The sequence below is a fragment of the Neolamprologus brichardi genome, chromosome 14 (genome assembly GCF_056152115.1).
Source record: "Neolamprologus brichardi isolate AB-2024 chromosome 14, ASM5615211v1, whole genome shotgun sequence".
Classification (NCBI taxonomy): domain Eukaryota; kingdom Metazoa; phylum Chordata; class Actinopteri; order Cichliformes; family Cichlidae; genus Neolamprologus; species Neolamprologus brichardi.
In genome coordinates, this window is record NC_142117.1 from 21,938,397 (window position 1) to 21,954,247 (window position 15,851).

The window sequence follows — 15,851 nt, forward strand, 5'->3', positions numbered from 1 at the left end:
ATGTATAATGACGTTAACATTCTCAAGCCCTTGATTTCTATTTTCCTTTGGCGGTAATCTTCTTATTGTTCCAGATGCAGTGGCTGCAAAATTAAATACTGTGATGTCACAGTGAGATTATTATGGCTCTTTCAGACTGTGCTGTATCATAGATTTATCTCAGTGCTTTTCTTTTAACGTCATAGCAACCCCGTTGTCTCGGTCAGTGCTTCAGAGGATTTGGTTTCTTTCGTGTGTACCAAAGCACAGAGGAAGCATGTCTGGTGATTTCAGTGACTGCTAATTTTGATACTTGTTTACCATTTGTTATGGTGTGTGTGTGTGTGTGTGTGTCCATATATGTGAGTAACTGAGTGTCTGCATGTGTTTGTGTGTATCTTTGCTGATTGATTTTTAATTGTATCTTACAGGTTTTTTTTTTAACTGCCCAGGGACTGCAGATGGAAATTAGCTACTAATCTAAATCTGGTACAAAAATGTTTTCCCTTTATGCAAATATGTTAATGTATTTTTTTTACATAGTACCTGAAAGAAATAAAGAATAAACAAATAAACAAGATGTATAAATCTTTTTCTAATTCTAATTACAATGGCTGGATTAGTAATGCAATTTGTAAGAGGTTTTTTGGTAAGTATTAACCAGCTGTTGGCACTTTTATGCTTAAGATAATACATGTGTAGTATATTAAAGTTTGCAATAGATTGCCCAATAGAAAGCACTTTATACATCCATCAGGCAAGTCTGTTGGTATTAATATTAGATGTTATTCAGCTCTGCAGAGCAGGAAAACATGTTTATCCTTGTCTCCTTGTCACCTCTTTTAGTTTTTACAGTTGAGTCAAAGCCCTGCTGGTTTTTATTTATAGAAAAAAGTGCAATTTTTAAGCAGGTACTCGCGTACTCTCTCTGGTGCAGGTGGTGTGATGGACTGTTTTTCCCTGCCTGAATCGAGTGAATCACTGCGTCCTAGTGACTCGGTTTTAAACTTCATTTTTTAGCATTGTCAGTCTTGAAAATCACTACATTTTCTTTAGAATAAAAAGCCATGAAAATAAAGTTTGATGTGGTGACAGACCTACATAGACTTATATTTATATAATAGGTACACATTTATCACCTTGACGTTGGTTAAGCTGTTTGGTAGGTGCTTCTGTACACTTTGGAACAAAATCTTACACTCTGGAACACTGACCAAGAAATCAGCATTGTTTTGATCCAAGATCTTTCACTTTAAAAGACAAAAAAACAAACAAAACAATGACACAGCATCAGGAGATATAAAAATCTTTGTGAGACTTCTTCACTGGTTGGGGGGCAGCTTGGGAAACAGGAAATGTTACTGATGTGTAACAAATGAAATGTCTTAAGAAGAAACTCTACTTCCAGCTTCTAAACAAGCTTATGTAACACATGACAAAGACAGCCTTGTGTCATCTTATTCCTTCATATAATGCGCATTCTTAGGACTGATTTGCATTTTTGGTTTCTACGTGTGCACGCGGTGTTTCTGCACGCTGAGCTTTGTTTAGTCAATATTTAATCAAACGCAAACAAGCTTACCGGCTGAGTTGGTTAGGCCTACCCAAGTGACAATAATGTGGTCCTGCACACTGTAGCGTAGGAGGGAGTGACTCACGCATGCGTATCAAACCCTCTGCCCCTGCCAGCGCTAAGTGACTGCTGAAAAACAAAGACATTGAGCCGCGGCTGGGAAATGTCATCAGTCATCTCTAATGGAGGAAACAGATTTCTGACAGTCAGTGGGCTTATTCTTTGAGGGGTGAAATGAGAGAACTGTCCTCGATGCTTTTTTCTGCATGTGTGTAATCAGGACTTCAGATCTCGCAACAATAAGTGAGTACGTCGGCTTTTGAGAATCCACAGGTTCCAGATCCTACCGCCTGTTTCTAGAAAGATTTCCGCGGTGTTTCTGGATGGGTCCGCACTCAGTGACAGCAGTTATGCGCGAAGAAACTGTGGGATCACTCATGTAGTCGTCTCACATCACGGACTTGTTTATTTCCCCGAGTCGAGGAAATTATGAACTTAGTTCTTACTGTGTAAATGAGAATTGCGCATTAAGGGCTATATGAACGCTTCGGTTATTAGATGAGCGCATCAAAATAACGATTAAAATCCAAGAAGAACCCTTTTTGAATGTGTAAATCAGAAACGCGTCTTTTCTAAGAGTTCTTGGCGTGGATTTTCAGACACGAAGAGGAAAGTTACCTGCGCTCTTATCGGCCGAGAAGAGGCGCTGTCCGTGGTCCTGAAGTCTTTTCAACAACTCCTCTGTCTCACACCAGACTTCGTGTGAAGACTACTTGAGAAAAAGACCAAGTTAAAGCGATACTGTCCTCCAGCAGCTCCACAAAGAGCTGAATATGGTAACGCAATATAAGCTTCATCGGCAAACTTTGGTACTTTTGATTTCTCTTGGTGAGTATAATTCTGCAAGATGTCAAAATATCCTGTTTTGACTGTGGACTTATCATTTTCTATCGTACGTTTTTATACAACCATGAGTCATCAGAGGCCTTGACAGTGGCTTGCGAACCACACAGGAAGCTGTGAACTCAAAACCCAGTTTCAGAGCAGTCCCATTGGTCTGCAGAGCCCTTCACTGCTTAATGTTGTCAGCATTTAAGGGAAATGAATAGAATCATTGAAGAGAGGCCACTGGGGTTAAGTTTCTTCACTTTCCCCATTTCCTCTGTCCCCTTCATGCCTTCCTCTCTATTTCTCCGCTGTGTTTCCATGTTTGTGAGCCCTCAGCTTAAAAAAGAGAGAGAGCAATAGAATCAATGTTTGTCACTGTCAGCCCAGCGGACTTTGGGTTATATAAGAGCACTGGGCCCAACACTGCAACAGTCACATAAACACAAGAAATGTGTCTTTGTGATTATAATCCACTGATTTTTTTTCTTGCATATGTTTATTCATTTCCTACGCCTCTTCCAACATTCTTCCTCCACTAATGCATTTATATTTCAATTAGTTCCCTCTTCCTACTCTACCCACAGTTTCTGCACTCCCTCTATCCATTTATTCCTCCCACTGCTAGTAAATACTAATGGGCAGAGGCCATTATTAGGGCTTGAATTTGCTATCAATATTGTGATTTAAGTGTCTCCAATGGCCTACAGAGCTGTATAAACTCACTGACTTTTGCATCTGGTTCAACATTGGGTTCAGTGTGAGACCCGATGACCAAAGGGTCACACATCAGCGGGTCATTAAGTTATTACAAAGCATTAAAACTGTTCTTGCCACACTAGCATGTGTTTATGAATAACTAAAAAATGATGCTACAGATTCTACAGAATGCTTGGAATTTGATCAGTAATAAGTGCATCTTTAAAGGGACATTTGACACCTAAAAACAAATACATTATATTTTTTGTTTCCTCTTTCCATTGTGTTGGTCAGTTTTAAGAAAGTACATTTTTACAAAATCTAATACATAAGTATTGGTTTTATTTTAAACCTTGAAGTTTTCTGTTTTCCTTTCTGTGCTACATTGGAAAGCACATTCTTAATGTTTAGTGGGTTCGGCTTGTCACATCATTCATATATAAAAAATATGGTCATGGTAAAAAGAAGGTGAACCCTCTGAAAATGAACCCAATTCTAAGGTTTTAGATAACAGAATATAACAAAAGTGTATCTAGTCTTTACCAGGTCTTAAAATTAGGTAAATAGAACCTAACATGTACAGCAGTTAGACTGTTATTGATTTGCCAAAAACTAAGCTAAAAGAAGCAGTAGGTAGCTTATAGAACCACTTAATTCACTTTCCTTTCAGTTCACTTTTATTTATATAGTAGCGAATCACAACTTCAGCTACCTCTTGGTGCTTTATATTGTAAGGTAAAGACCTTACAATAATACAGAGAAATCCCCAACAATCAGACAACCCCCCCTTTGAGCATGCACCTGACAGTGGGAAAGAAACTCTGCGCCATTGCAGGGAGCAATGTGTGAGAATTTCCTTAAATCTTTTCGTTGATTCCACATCAAGCCCCCACCTAAACATACTGACTTGCCTTATTTGCCCCCATCTTTCAAATGCTTTTTGTAAGAAAACAATTAAATAAAATAAAACTTTTAACAGGAAGAAGCCTTTGGCAAAACCAGACTCAAGGAAGGGGTGATGGGAACTGGGGCAAAAATGACTTAAATGACTTAATTTTCTGTGTGACTATCAGCCTCCTTTTCTTTACAAAGTTGCTTCAGTACATTGAGATTTGTGTTAATGCGCAGCTCTCTGGGGGGCTGCAACACCTCGATTATTTTCCTTTTTGGTCATTCTGTTCTAGATTTGGGATCATGTTGCGTGACATAATTTCAGCCAAGCCTTAACTGTTGGACAGATGGCCTCACATTTGATTATAGAATACTTTGGCATACAGATGAGTTACTGGTTGACTCAAGGACTGCAAGGTGCCCAGGTCCTGTAGCTACAAAACAAGTCCAAATCATCACCCCTCCTCCTGCTGACATATAGGATGAAGTGTTTTGGTGATAAGCTGCATTTGGTTTTCTCCAAGTGCATTAAGGCCAGATATCTACACTTTGACCCCAAATGTCCAAAGAACATTGTTTCAGAAGTCTTGGAATTTGTTCCAATGCTTTGCAAACCTAAGCCATGCTAGTATTTTAGGAGAGAAAAGACTTTCTCCTGTAAAACCCTTCCAAACAAGCTACACTTGTGTAGTCTTAAAATAATCTTAACATTTAAGGATTGACTTCAGACTGTTAAGAAAAGACCTAATAACCCTGCCCAGATTGATGGACAGTAACAGTTGCTTCTCCATTGCCGATGTCTTTCTTCCTTGGCTTTGTGTTAACTCACGCCTAAATGCTCCAGATGATCAATTAATCGAGTATGTTTAATTTGCAGCACCTGGCCTTTTAATTCATATGGAGGCAGTAAGAGTGTATGTTGTTTTTCACACGTAGATTCTGCATTTTGCAAAATAATGACACAGTGTAGGATGTCATGTTTTCTAGTTTATCTTGGTTGTATTTGTTGAATTTAAAGACCTGCTAAGGATGAGATTATTTTTAATTATATTCTTATGTGTGAAACCATAGAGGGTGTGCTTTCTTTTTTTCTACTCTTTCTCTCTCTCTCTCTCTCTCTTTTTTACAATTGCATTGCGGTAAACTAAATATATGTAACCTTTCCATGCTTCTCAAGTCCACCTGTGCATGCCGGTATGTGTCGATGTCCAGTCAGACACAGAAGCAATTGTGGGAAAAGCCAAGAAGTTGACCTGCATCTCCTGTTTGAAGAGGGAGGAGGTCACCGTAACGACATTTGTAAAATGGCTTTACACCCCAAGTCCAACAAAAGGCAAAAATATTTCATATCTTGTAAGTTGTTTCTACGTTATTGTAAATGATCTAGCACATTGTGATTTTGCTCACACTGTATGTGTACTTAATTAATGCCTGCACACTTTTCCTTTCTTCTAGATATACGAATATAACACTAACAATTCCAATGTGGACGATAATCCATTTAAGGACCGTCTAAACTGGAACGGAAGCAAGGACTTACAAGAGGTCTCCATTGAAATCCGTAATGTCACCCATAATGACAGTGGTTTGTATACCTGTGAAATTCGTCGTGTGTTTGACTTTGAGCTATACACTCCAGTCTTCAAAGTAAACAAGACCATCAACCTGACTGTGAAGGAGAAAGGTATGCCTAAATGTAAAAGTCTTGCATGCTATCCACCTGTGTCCTGTGCTCAGGTTTAGCTCTTTTTTCCACATCAGTAACATGAAATAAGTCAAATATAAATGGAAACTAAAAAGCTAGTAATGATTGATATGATGATAATCTCTCTCTCAAATATCTTCCCAGCATTAGTTTGTGTATGTTCCATTTTTCCCCACATGCTCTAATATTAACAGTGCAGATTTGTTAACGAGTACTCTCCAAACTCACTTAATGAAAAGAGTTTGCAGATGCAGGACACCTTAAGTGATGATTCCACTGTAGACCTGCACATTTAACACTGAGATGAGAGAAAGACTAGTCTGTGTTTTATGTTTATTTATGTTCCACAAATCACCAACAGTAGATAAAAAAAATAGTACATCTAATATATTTCCAACAGGGTTTTTTTGTGATGCATGAGTGTGAACGCAGTCTGCCACTAACAGCACCACTTTCCTTCTTTCCCCCTTTCTTGTGACTGTACTGGTTTAAAAGGAATAACTGTGTGTTGTTTTGTCTGCCTTTATTGTCCATCAAAGCTTTCTTCTGTTGTCAGTGAAGGTGTTAATTCAAACCAGCTACTTTGCTATCTATAATAAGGGGTAATGTATTCTGCTTCCTGAATGCTTGGCTTGCTGAATGTGTCATGTTCCGCCTTAATCGAATATACCCTACGTATATTTGAAATTACTCAACTCTCCCCATTTCTCTAACCTTACATTTTCTATATATGCTTGCACATAACATATTGTGAGCTATCAGGCGATAGGCTAGTTTGATTGAAAGAGTTTGCACCCATAAAAAGAAGACTGAAGAATAGAGTACAGTTAGATTGTTTTTATTATATTCACAGCCTGTCCTCCATATTTCACAGAACAGTTGTTTCAGATTTCACAAAGCCTGCAGCTAGTGCACTGTACACTAAAGCATGGTTACATTAATGTTGCAGTAATGGCATCCATAGTGGTAGAATGGATTACTTCGTGGCCGACATATCCATGCTTTCCCATCAAAGGGATTATATTTCACTAATATTCTCCTTTTGCTGGGGGTGCTGAATCAAATCAGAAAAAGCTGTCAGCTGTCTGGTCAGCAGGCTTTCTGGAATTTGTTATACACTAAGTGACACAGTGGTTCACAGTCACTCATAGTGAAAACAAGTGAAGGACAATAAAAGGAAAACTTTCTTTAACAGCCGAAGGTGCCCATGTGCACTTTGAAACAGCTTCCGCTTGCTTGTAATCCCTCTTCTTGTTCTTAATGGGTTGTTAATGGGATACTGTTCTAATGGCTTTCCATTGTAAATAATGGAGAGAAAGCAATAAATGAGAAAGCATTTTCAATAGGATGTTGACAAGATATCAAACAAGATATTTGTTTGATTTCACTGACTGGATATTGAATTATCAGCAAAATAAATTATCTGTTGAACCGCAGTGACATTAAAACCACCTGTCAAGGACTTTGTATGCCTGCTCTGGGGGTGCCTTTGGCTGTCTCACGATAATAAATAAGCAGCAGATTCCTTAGTACCTACAGGATGGTGCCTCCATAGGTGGGGCTTGTTCTCGTTCATCACCTGCATGGTTAATTTGGAGGGAGTTTGAAGGCAGTGCCTTGGGCTCGTTCTTAATTAGTTTTACTGTGTAACCATGAGTTTATGTTCTATAATGTCTATGCTGGTGAAGAGCGTCATAGGTGTATACAAGACTCGCAGAATTTAATCCCAGCAGGCATTGTGAATGGTTTTGCAGCTAATCTCAGTGTATATTAAGTATGTCATATTTAGAATAGGACTGGGTGATTTATGTGCTATTACTTATTCCAGAAGCATCTCAGAATGGCTAATGAGCAGAAGAGGATTGTTTACAAGCAGCAAAAGCTGTTCTGGTGTCAAAAACAGCACGCAATTATTTTTATGACAGATTCTAAAGTTAGAGTATGTTTCACGCTCTGAGAACCTCTGTGACATTGCATATTCATCCTATTTTCATACTTAAAGATACCCTGTGGAGATTTACTGTTTTTATATGTAGATTTACGTAGAATTTTCGATAAAGATGTGCGTACACATATGTAAGAACAAGATAAGCTCTGCAACAAAACAGTGCACACTGTTAGGAAACGTTTGGCATAAAAGCAGCCTTGCAAAATCTCCACTGGGCACCTTTAACTCTGTAGGGTCTTTTTCATTATATTACAGGTATGGCAATAATATTATGAATGCAACATGAAGTAGTTTCTGCATCACTTTTTAAGAGTATCTACAGTCAGGATGCTCCTGAATAAAACACCTTTGTTTGCTTTTTGTTGTAGCTGCATAACCATATTTATTATTTGTTTAATTGGATTTGTTCTTCAGTGAAAGACATAAAATTCATTAAAAAATTATGTATGACAGTGGATCAGCAGTGTTGTACAAGCTCAGGTCTCTTCTGCTTTGTTCTGCTCGCAGTATTCCAAGGAAGCATGCATAATGAATAATACATGTGCCCTGCCACTGTTTTAACTCTGCAGCCAGTGATGACACCACAGCAATCTACTCTGAGATCATGATGTATGTGTTGCTGGTGTTCTTGACCTTCTGGCTGTTGGTAGAAATGGTCTACTGCTACAGGAAGATCTCCAAGTCTGATGAGCAGGCCCAGGACACAGCGTGAGTCTCATGTACAGATGCACAGACAGATAAATGTTAGCAGGGATGCGACTGAACAGCGAATTTAAACAGTGTGTGTCCTGAACACAAACCTGATGTCACATATTCAGATATTTATGCGTTATGAGTCAAAACTCAGCAGTGGGTTTACATTAATTTGAAAGTCTGAAGTCACCAAGAAAGTGCACAAATAGTTGTAAGTGTTTATTTGCTTAGGACTTCTGGTTACATAATTGTAATTTAAAATTTAAAAAATATGGTGGATAGGGAAATGAGATTTAGGAGTCAATGGGGGAAGAAAGGGACTGAGAGTGAAGGAATGAGGCAGGGGGGCAAACACACAGACAGAGAAGTAATTCAGTCCATCAGTTTCTAACCCTCCTGCAACACTAATCTGTCTTTTACCTAAACTGCTGACTGCTCTTTTTTTCTAGACAACCTTTTAACATCCGTGATGGATTTTCAGCTCCATCAGTGACGGGCATTTTGCATCGCCTTGTCAGTAATGTCAAAGACCCAAATGCACCTTTATAGTCAGCTCCCACTGGATTTTAGTGGTGCCAGCTAACCTTTACGACCCACAGTTACAACTTTTGTACAGGGACTTTATGTCCTGAAGAGAGCAATCATGCACGTTCTGATCCGGTTATTTTTATTTTGCAAACACTTACTGAATCTGCAACACTACAAATCTGCTTCCTTCAGTGACAGATTAAGTCCACGTACTGCACAATATGTACAACATTGCTAAATATTCACAAGACCCAATATCCAGGGTTTAGACATATTACAACATAATAAATAGTGAAGTGTTTCTGTGAGCTAATATATTTCAAAGAACTATATTTTCAACTAAATTTGAAACTAAACTTCTCTAAAAATATTCGGTTATTCATCGGCTTTCTATTTTACTATTAGCACTTGCAGGTAATTAAGAGTTATTGGAAGTGGCAGAATTAAAACGCAGAACTTTTCTCACAGTTTTCAAACTTTAGAAAACAGTCCTGTACTCTCTCATATTTGTGTAGTGACAAATGTAATCAAGCACAAAATTAAAAATTACAGCATTATTGGCCAGTGAGGCCAATGTTTCAGTGTTGTCAGATAGACAGACACACAGACAGATAGACGGACTTTGGGGCTATTTTGTAATCAGTATTGTTTTTTAATATGGTTTAATTTAAATAGCAGTAAATCACTCTGACACTTCTTGGTCACTGAGTTTTACAAAGTAGGTATTACAATCTGTGTTTTCCTAAAGCATTTAGGTTCAATTTTATGAACAGTAGAGAAATTGAAAGATAAATTAAAGGTCCAATTATCAAAAAATAAAATGCTCCAAAAATTCAAAATATCAAGGCAACCTGATTCAAAGGCTTTCTGAGTTTTCTTATCTGTTGATTTTCTAAGATTTATGCATTTAGATGGCCTCACCAGCTTGAATTTTCTTCTTCTTTTGTGGCGTGCATTGTGTTTTCTCCTAGTTTGTGTCTTAGGCAATCACGCTTTTAATTTCTGATTTAAGAAATTTTAATTCTTAAATTTTGTTTAGAAAATTAATTGCCCACCCCTGCCCTACAATATAGAAAGATATTAAATTTCAACTTTAAATATCTAGGTTATCTATGTTGCTATAATTATATTAAAATAATTAAATAAACATGAATTAAATACAAGTGGCTCCACTGATTCTGGTTAACCATCGGAAATATAGGAGAAACCAAAAGTTCCATCCATCTATTTCCTTCCGGCTCAGGTGTTGTAGGGCGAGAGGAAAGAGGACACGCTGAACCAAAGAAAGACATACAACCATTCGCACACTGGGCAATTTAAAATAACCAGTTAACCTAATGCCATGAACTACAAGTTGCTGGACTGTGGGAGGAAACACATAGACACAGAAAGGACCTTCTCATTATCAAGTAACAGTGCCACACCCCCAAAAACGAAAAGTTGTAAAGCAAAAGAAAGAAGCTTTTTAATTTAAAGTCAACAGCAACAGTCAAAAAGCTCAGAAATCTCAAAAAACTATTAGATCCAAGTTTTCTCAGGTTATGGGCTTTGGCCATTAGCTACTAGTGACCCTTGTGAAAACACAGAAGGTCTACCCACTCAAAGAATGAAATATGTAGCACAAGTAGGACATTTTGAGATTACCTTTTGTGATGCATTAGTGCTTGAGAACGTGTTAGTCCTGTCCCTAAAGGAGAAGATAGGAGGCAAACTGATAGGATGTGATCTGTCAAAGAGTTAAATTGGGCTATTTCTGAAATTTGCTTACAGTCACAAAACTCGTTTCACTTGTATAAAGTGTTCTTCATCTACACACTTTCAGTGCAGCTCTTTTGAATTGGGAGCACATTCAGTGCAAGTGCTGTGTTTTGTTTTTTTAAACATGCTGATGGTTGGCTGTAAAATGCTGAATTAGGATGTTGCTGATGTGCTTTCCACACAGCCCCTAGGCACTGCTCGGATTAGATATTTTTTATCTGGTAAAACTCATTCCTTAATTTCTGCGAATTAGAGTCACATTTTCACGCTTCAATAAACAAAACGGAAATTCAGAATTGTTGCACTGTCATGAGCACTGTGCAAACTAAGTAGCTGTGGTGTGTGGTGCTAGAGAGGCCCATAGCACCAGGTCTTAGACACTCCTCTGTTTTTCTGCCAATCTGCCCACAGGACAAACTACCTAGCCATTCCCTCTGAGCAGAAAGACAATCCAGCCGCTCCGGTTACAGAATAAAAGTGGTTTTCAATGACACGGTATTTTATATGTGATTCTCTCATCCCGATTCTTATCACTGAATTCATCCCTTGTCTTTCAATTCATGTGTTTGCACCTTTATCACTCATAATTGTGCAGCTCTGTGGAGGAGTCTGCTGCTTCAACACCCCTTGTGCCCTTCTTTCTCATCCCCTTCAAAGGGGCTTTCATTTCTGACATTAAAACAAAAAACGGCCTCACTTAATCATAAATCCTCCATTTTTATTCAGTCACCATTCAGTGTCCAATCTGTCCCACTTTCAATGATTTTCCATTAGGAACGATTGCACATAATTAATGCAAGCAGTGTTGAATGAAGTATCTGAAAGTGTGGGGAATGTAAGCATGTTCATTTTAGATATATTGATTTCTAACACATTGAATGTTATGCACATTTGCATGTTTAGGATGTAGGACTTTTGGCTTATTAAAAAAGTGCCACAGTGCTGTGCAAAAGTCTTGAACCATTTATTTGCATTTTGCAAGAAAATTGGAAAATAGATGCAGGTATTTACTTTACCTTTACTTGACCTACTTGATCTTTACTCTTTAACAGCCTAAACTCTTAAACAAGCTTTCTTGTCATTTATTTAAGCAACTTTTTGCATTTGTAATACCATCAAGCTTGACAAGATCTTGCTAAAATGCCTCCCCAAACAATGACAGAGCCTCCACTGTGCTTTACAGATAGCTGCAATCACTCATTGTTTCTCTTGACCTCCTCCATGCATACTGACATTGCCTTGTTGCCAGTTCAGTACAGTTCTTTTGTAATTTGGCAAACCTCAGTGTCTTTTCTCCCCATCCTTGACAGCAACCTTTCCACTGAGACCTCTTCTGATGAGGATGGATCTGATGGATCAACTGAATTTTGATCTCAGTTACTGTGTCAGGTCTTTGCTGGATTTCTTTGTGTCATGTTATATGTAGACAAAACACAGACTGGTCCATCCCTTGAGCTAGGGGTCTTTTTTTTTAGGAATGATTCAATTGTCATTGTTAAGTGGCTTAAGAAAACATTCCTCTGAAAATGTTGATGTTCAAGGACTGAATTAAAAATAGAATAGAATAGAGTAGAATAGAATACCCCTTTATTGTCATTGTACATGTACAACAAAATTATGGGTGCTCCACGCCAACTGAGAAGGAATAATATTATAAGTAAGACAGCAGGAATAAATTACAAACAGGAGAAATTTATACAATCAAGAGGAATGTACAATATACAAAATGATTGAAGAGAACAAAGTGCTTGGAAGTAGTCCAAAACACCTGACCTCCAGAGTTGTGGCAGAGGGCAGCCAATTATTTTTGAGTGGTGTTAATTACCCTCTGTGCAGCCTTCCTGTTCTTAGTAGCCCCTGCGTTCCAAACACCAGCAGGAAGAGGGCACGCTGTCCACTGAGGAGCGGTAGAAGGACAGCAGCAGCTTCTGGTTCAGGACATGGAAGAAGTGCAGGCGCTGCCGAGCCTTCTTTACCAGGGCGTTTGAGTTGTGTTTCCAGGTGAGGTCGACGGAGATGTGGGTTCCCAGAAACCTCAAGTTGGAGACATATTCCACCCACTCTCCATTTATAATGAGAGGGGCGTGGACCTGTCTCTGGGTTATCAGCTCACACCTTGTACAGAGAACTGTCCCTCAGTCTGAAGGTTCAGTTACATGTTAGAATCAGAGCCTGTAGTTTATCAAGGTTTTCAGTTCGAAAAACTCAGATGGTTTTGGACACTGTAACATTCTCTATATAGCAGTTAATACAGAAAAGGACAGACTGAAGAGAAGATGGACCAGTCTGTCAGATCAGAACAGTCCTGTAGCTGGAGGAGAGCATCACCCGGCCATCTTTTACTGACCTGGGTACTTGGAGGAGTTTGAGAGGGGGGTGTAGGCAGAGATGAGGAGCAGAGAGACGTGGTCAGATTGTCCCTAGTGGGGGAGAGGTGTTGCTTTGTAGGAATGAGAGACAAAGCACCTAAAGTTGGAAGAAAAAACTTGAAAAACCTTCTGAAAGCCTGAAGAACTATTATTAAGTACCACTTTAAAAAGTTACAAGAAAGTCTGGCACCTTGGAGCCAAAAAAAATATAAAGAAATGAGGGGAAGCTCAAAGCTTTTGCACAGTACTGTGTGGTGTTGTAAAACTGGATAAGGATAAACATGTTTTCTGTTCTCCTTAGGTATTGACCAATAACAGTGGGACATCGGTTTCATCAACCCTACCTGTGTCACTATGAAGATATGATTACTCCCAGGCAGCGATGGGAATCCTGCCAACTGACTGCCCCTGTGTATCGACTGTGTCTTGTGAGGAGCCAGTCAAAAATGTCCAAGTGCTCAATTTTTCTCCTGCCTTTCCTCTCCAATGTTTTTTTTTAACCTTTGTGCAAGGCGTCTCTAAAAATCAAGTGCTTTCACAGTTACATCAGGTTAAAGAACACAAATGTCAGTGTACTGCACTTTTTATCAGAGAATTACCAGCCATTCTTCATTTGGACAGAGCAGTGAGCGGACTAACTAAAGAATTCCTTGGTAGTTAGTAGTGCGTCTGTGATTTATATGACCTATAAACAGATATGATCCCAGAAAATGTCCTAGTCTGTTATGCACATCTTGTATACTGAATATATACTAATTTTTCAGTTCTTTTTTTTTTTTAGTTTTCTTACAATTTTATACCATGCTGAGATTTTTGGGTCACAGTTTTATTTGTATTGGCCAAAAGTCTTTTTAAGGAAACTAAAATGTGCAGCTTTTATATTGTATGGGGCCTGCATTTGTCTTTTTTTTTTTTTTCTTTTTTTTTTGCTGTAACAAAATGAAGTGTAATACAAAAATGGAGTATAAATATGCAGTAAATACTGTTTAAACACACTTTTAGCTGGTCTGAACTGATAAATTTCTTATACTCTCCTATGTAAAAATCTCATAGCCACAATCAGCTCTGGTCTTGAAGTATATTCTATAGGTCAAGTCTTGCTTCATACAGTTAATCTGAAATTTATACTCAATGCTTTGACTGTTGCTGTTCTACAGTAGCATTGCTATTGAGACTAAATGTGTGCCTCTTTCTATAATACAGCACTGTAGAACTTTATATACTTTGTGATTCATTCCACCATGTTAGTCTGTTACACATATAAAATATGCCATGTTTCAGTGAGCTGCTTTTAAATATCAAATACAGTGGATTCCACAATCTGTGTTAAAGCTTTTCTGTTGTTGCTGACTGAAAACCTTTACTAATACTGTGACATTTAAAGTTATTCATATTCAGGGGCCAGACTACTTTGACTGGTACCCAATTTCCAGAATAAGGGGGATGTGCAGGGCTGTAGTAAGTACAGAAAACAGGTCTGGCCCGGATCCGGCATCAAGCTGACACTTCTAACTGCCAGGTCTGGCAATGAGGCACTATTTATGTTCCTATTTTCCTATTTTAGTTAGAAGACCCAAATACCATGTTGCAATACTATACTGCTATGGTAGCCAACGTTTCAAATTAACAGGTTTGTGAGTGTCCACTTTATCCAAAACCTAGTGAGGGTTTACTCTTGTTTACCACTGAGTGGCTGTAGCTCAGGCGTTAAAGCAGATCACCTACTGATTGGAAGGTTAGTGGTTTGATCCTTGGCTCCCCCAGTTTCCATGTCAAAACTGTGAATGTATATGAATGTAATTAGGAAGCCCTCGCTGAAGGTGCGTAGTGCAGCCGCAGTGAAGGTAGATGAGTTTAAATACCCGGGGTCAACCATTCAAAGAACAAACGGAGCACAAGAAAAATGAAGAGTGGTAGAGTGGGTGGAGAAACATGTCAATCAATCAGCCAAAGCTTTTTTTGTCACATGCAGGTTGCCCTGCAGTGAAATGGGACCCCCCCCTCCGACCTTACACACATAACACAGACATTACATGGGGTTACAAGTCGGAGATCGGTAGCGTTACAGAAAAACACTGAAATGTACACAACAATGGGAAGGTACAAGAGGAAAAAAAAGAGACCTCTACTCATGCTGTGCTTCCATGGTAGGACAGCACGAGAACAGGAAACAAAAAAACTCCTCTGCACAAAAAAGCACATGAATGCCCACAGCACAACATTATGAAAGACATGACAAGCCACAGGGTTGGGTAGGGGATGAGGAGTAATCCCAGGCAACACAGCAGCCATCCTGCCACTGTGCCGTCTCTCCTGCGCGGGCCCAGACCCGCCTCGTGTTCCCAGGAGGCAACAAGCATCGAAGGCGTTGGAAAGGGAGGGGGGATGAGTGAGTGCTTATCAGTGTAAGTGTATGTGTGTGCGTGTCCATAGTTCAGCTGAGACAGTGTCCTTCGCCCTGCCAGGCTAAGTAAACAGTCTTCCAGCCAACCCAGGTGACCTTGCATGTTAGGGGTTATTTGTGACAGAAAGATAGCAGCTAGAGATAAGTCAAAAGTTTATTTCTAAAGCACATAATAAAACAAAAAACACTAAACAAACAACAAATATACACTAAAAACCCCTAAATAATACTGTGTTTGTTCAACTAGAATGGAAAGCACCTGAGAATAAGTATTATTTAAATCTGTTTTAAAATGATTGAGAGACTCTTGTGTGAAAATGATGCTTGGAATGGTGAAATTAATGCATTTGGCGATTAGACTCCGATGAACCATTGTGGCTGAACAAAATACCAACGGAGATAGGATATAGGACAGGAAC

The 15,851-nt window shown here is 38.9% G+C and overlaps 1 protein-coding gene across 3 annotated transcripts; it reads left to right on the plus strand.

The window, feature by feature from the left end:
- Positions 1 to 1,674: 1,674 nt before the first annotated feature.
- On the plus strand, positions 1,675 to 14,342 carry scn3b (sodium channel, voltage-gated, type III, beta). Of its 3 annotated transcripts, none has more exons than XM_006795444.2 (7): positions 1,675 to 1,859; positions 2,212 to 2,440; positions 5,205 to 5,380; positions 5,483 to 5,711; positions 8,250 to 8,388; positions 11,071 to 11,154; positions 13,330 to 14,342. In XM_006795444.2, the coding sequence occupies exons 2-6, from the start codon at positions 2,386 to 2,388 to the stop codon at positions 11,132 to 11,134; spliced, it is 663 nt and encodes a 220-aa protein (XP_006795507.2). In that variant the 5' UTR covers positions 1,675 to 1,859; positions 2,212 to 2,385; the 3' UTR covers positions 11,135 to 11,154; positions 13,330 to 14,342. The 3 variants fall into 3 exon arrangements, with proteins under 3 accessions (XP_006795507.2, XP_006795506.2, XP_006795508.2); XM_006795443.2 differs by having other exon boundaries at positions 1,675 to 1,855; XM_006795445.2 differs by lacking the exon at positions 11,071 to 11,154 and having other exon boundaries at positions 1,675 to 2,440.
- Positions 14,343 to 15,851: the final 1,509 nt, after the last annotated feature.

Coding starts and splice junctions, on each gene's coding strand:
- scn3b (XM_006795444.2), top strand. CDS start 2,386: ATGGTAACGCAATATAAGCTTCATCGGCAAACTTTGGTACTTTTGATT. Junction 5,381..5,482: donor GCAAAAATATTTCATATCTT/GTAAGTTGTTTC, acceptor CCTTTCTTCTAG/ATATACGAATATAACACTAA. Junction 8,389..11,070: donor GAGCAGGCCCAGGACACAGC/GTGAGTCTCATG, acceptor ATCTGCCCACAG/GACAAACTACCTAGCCATTC.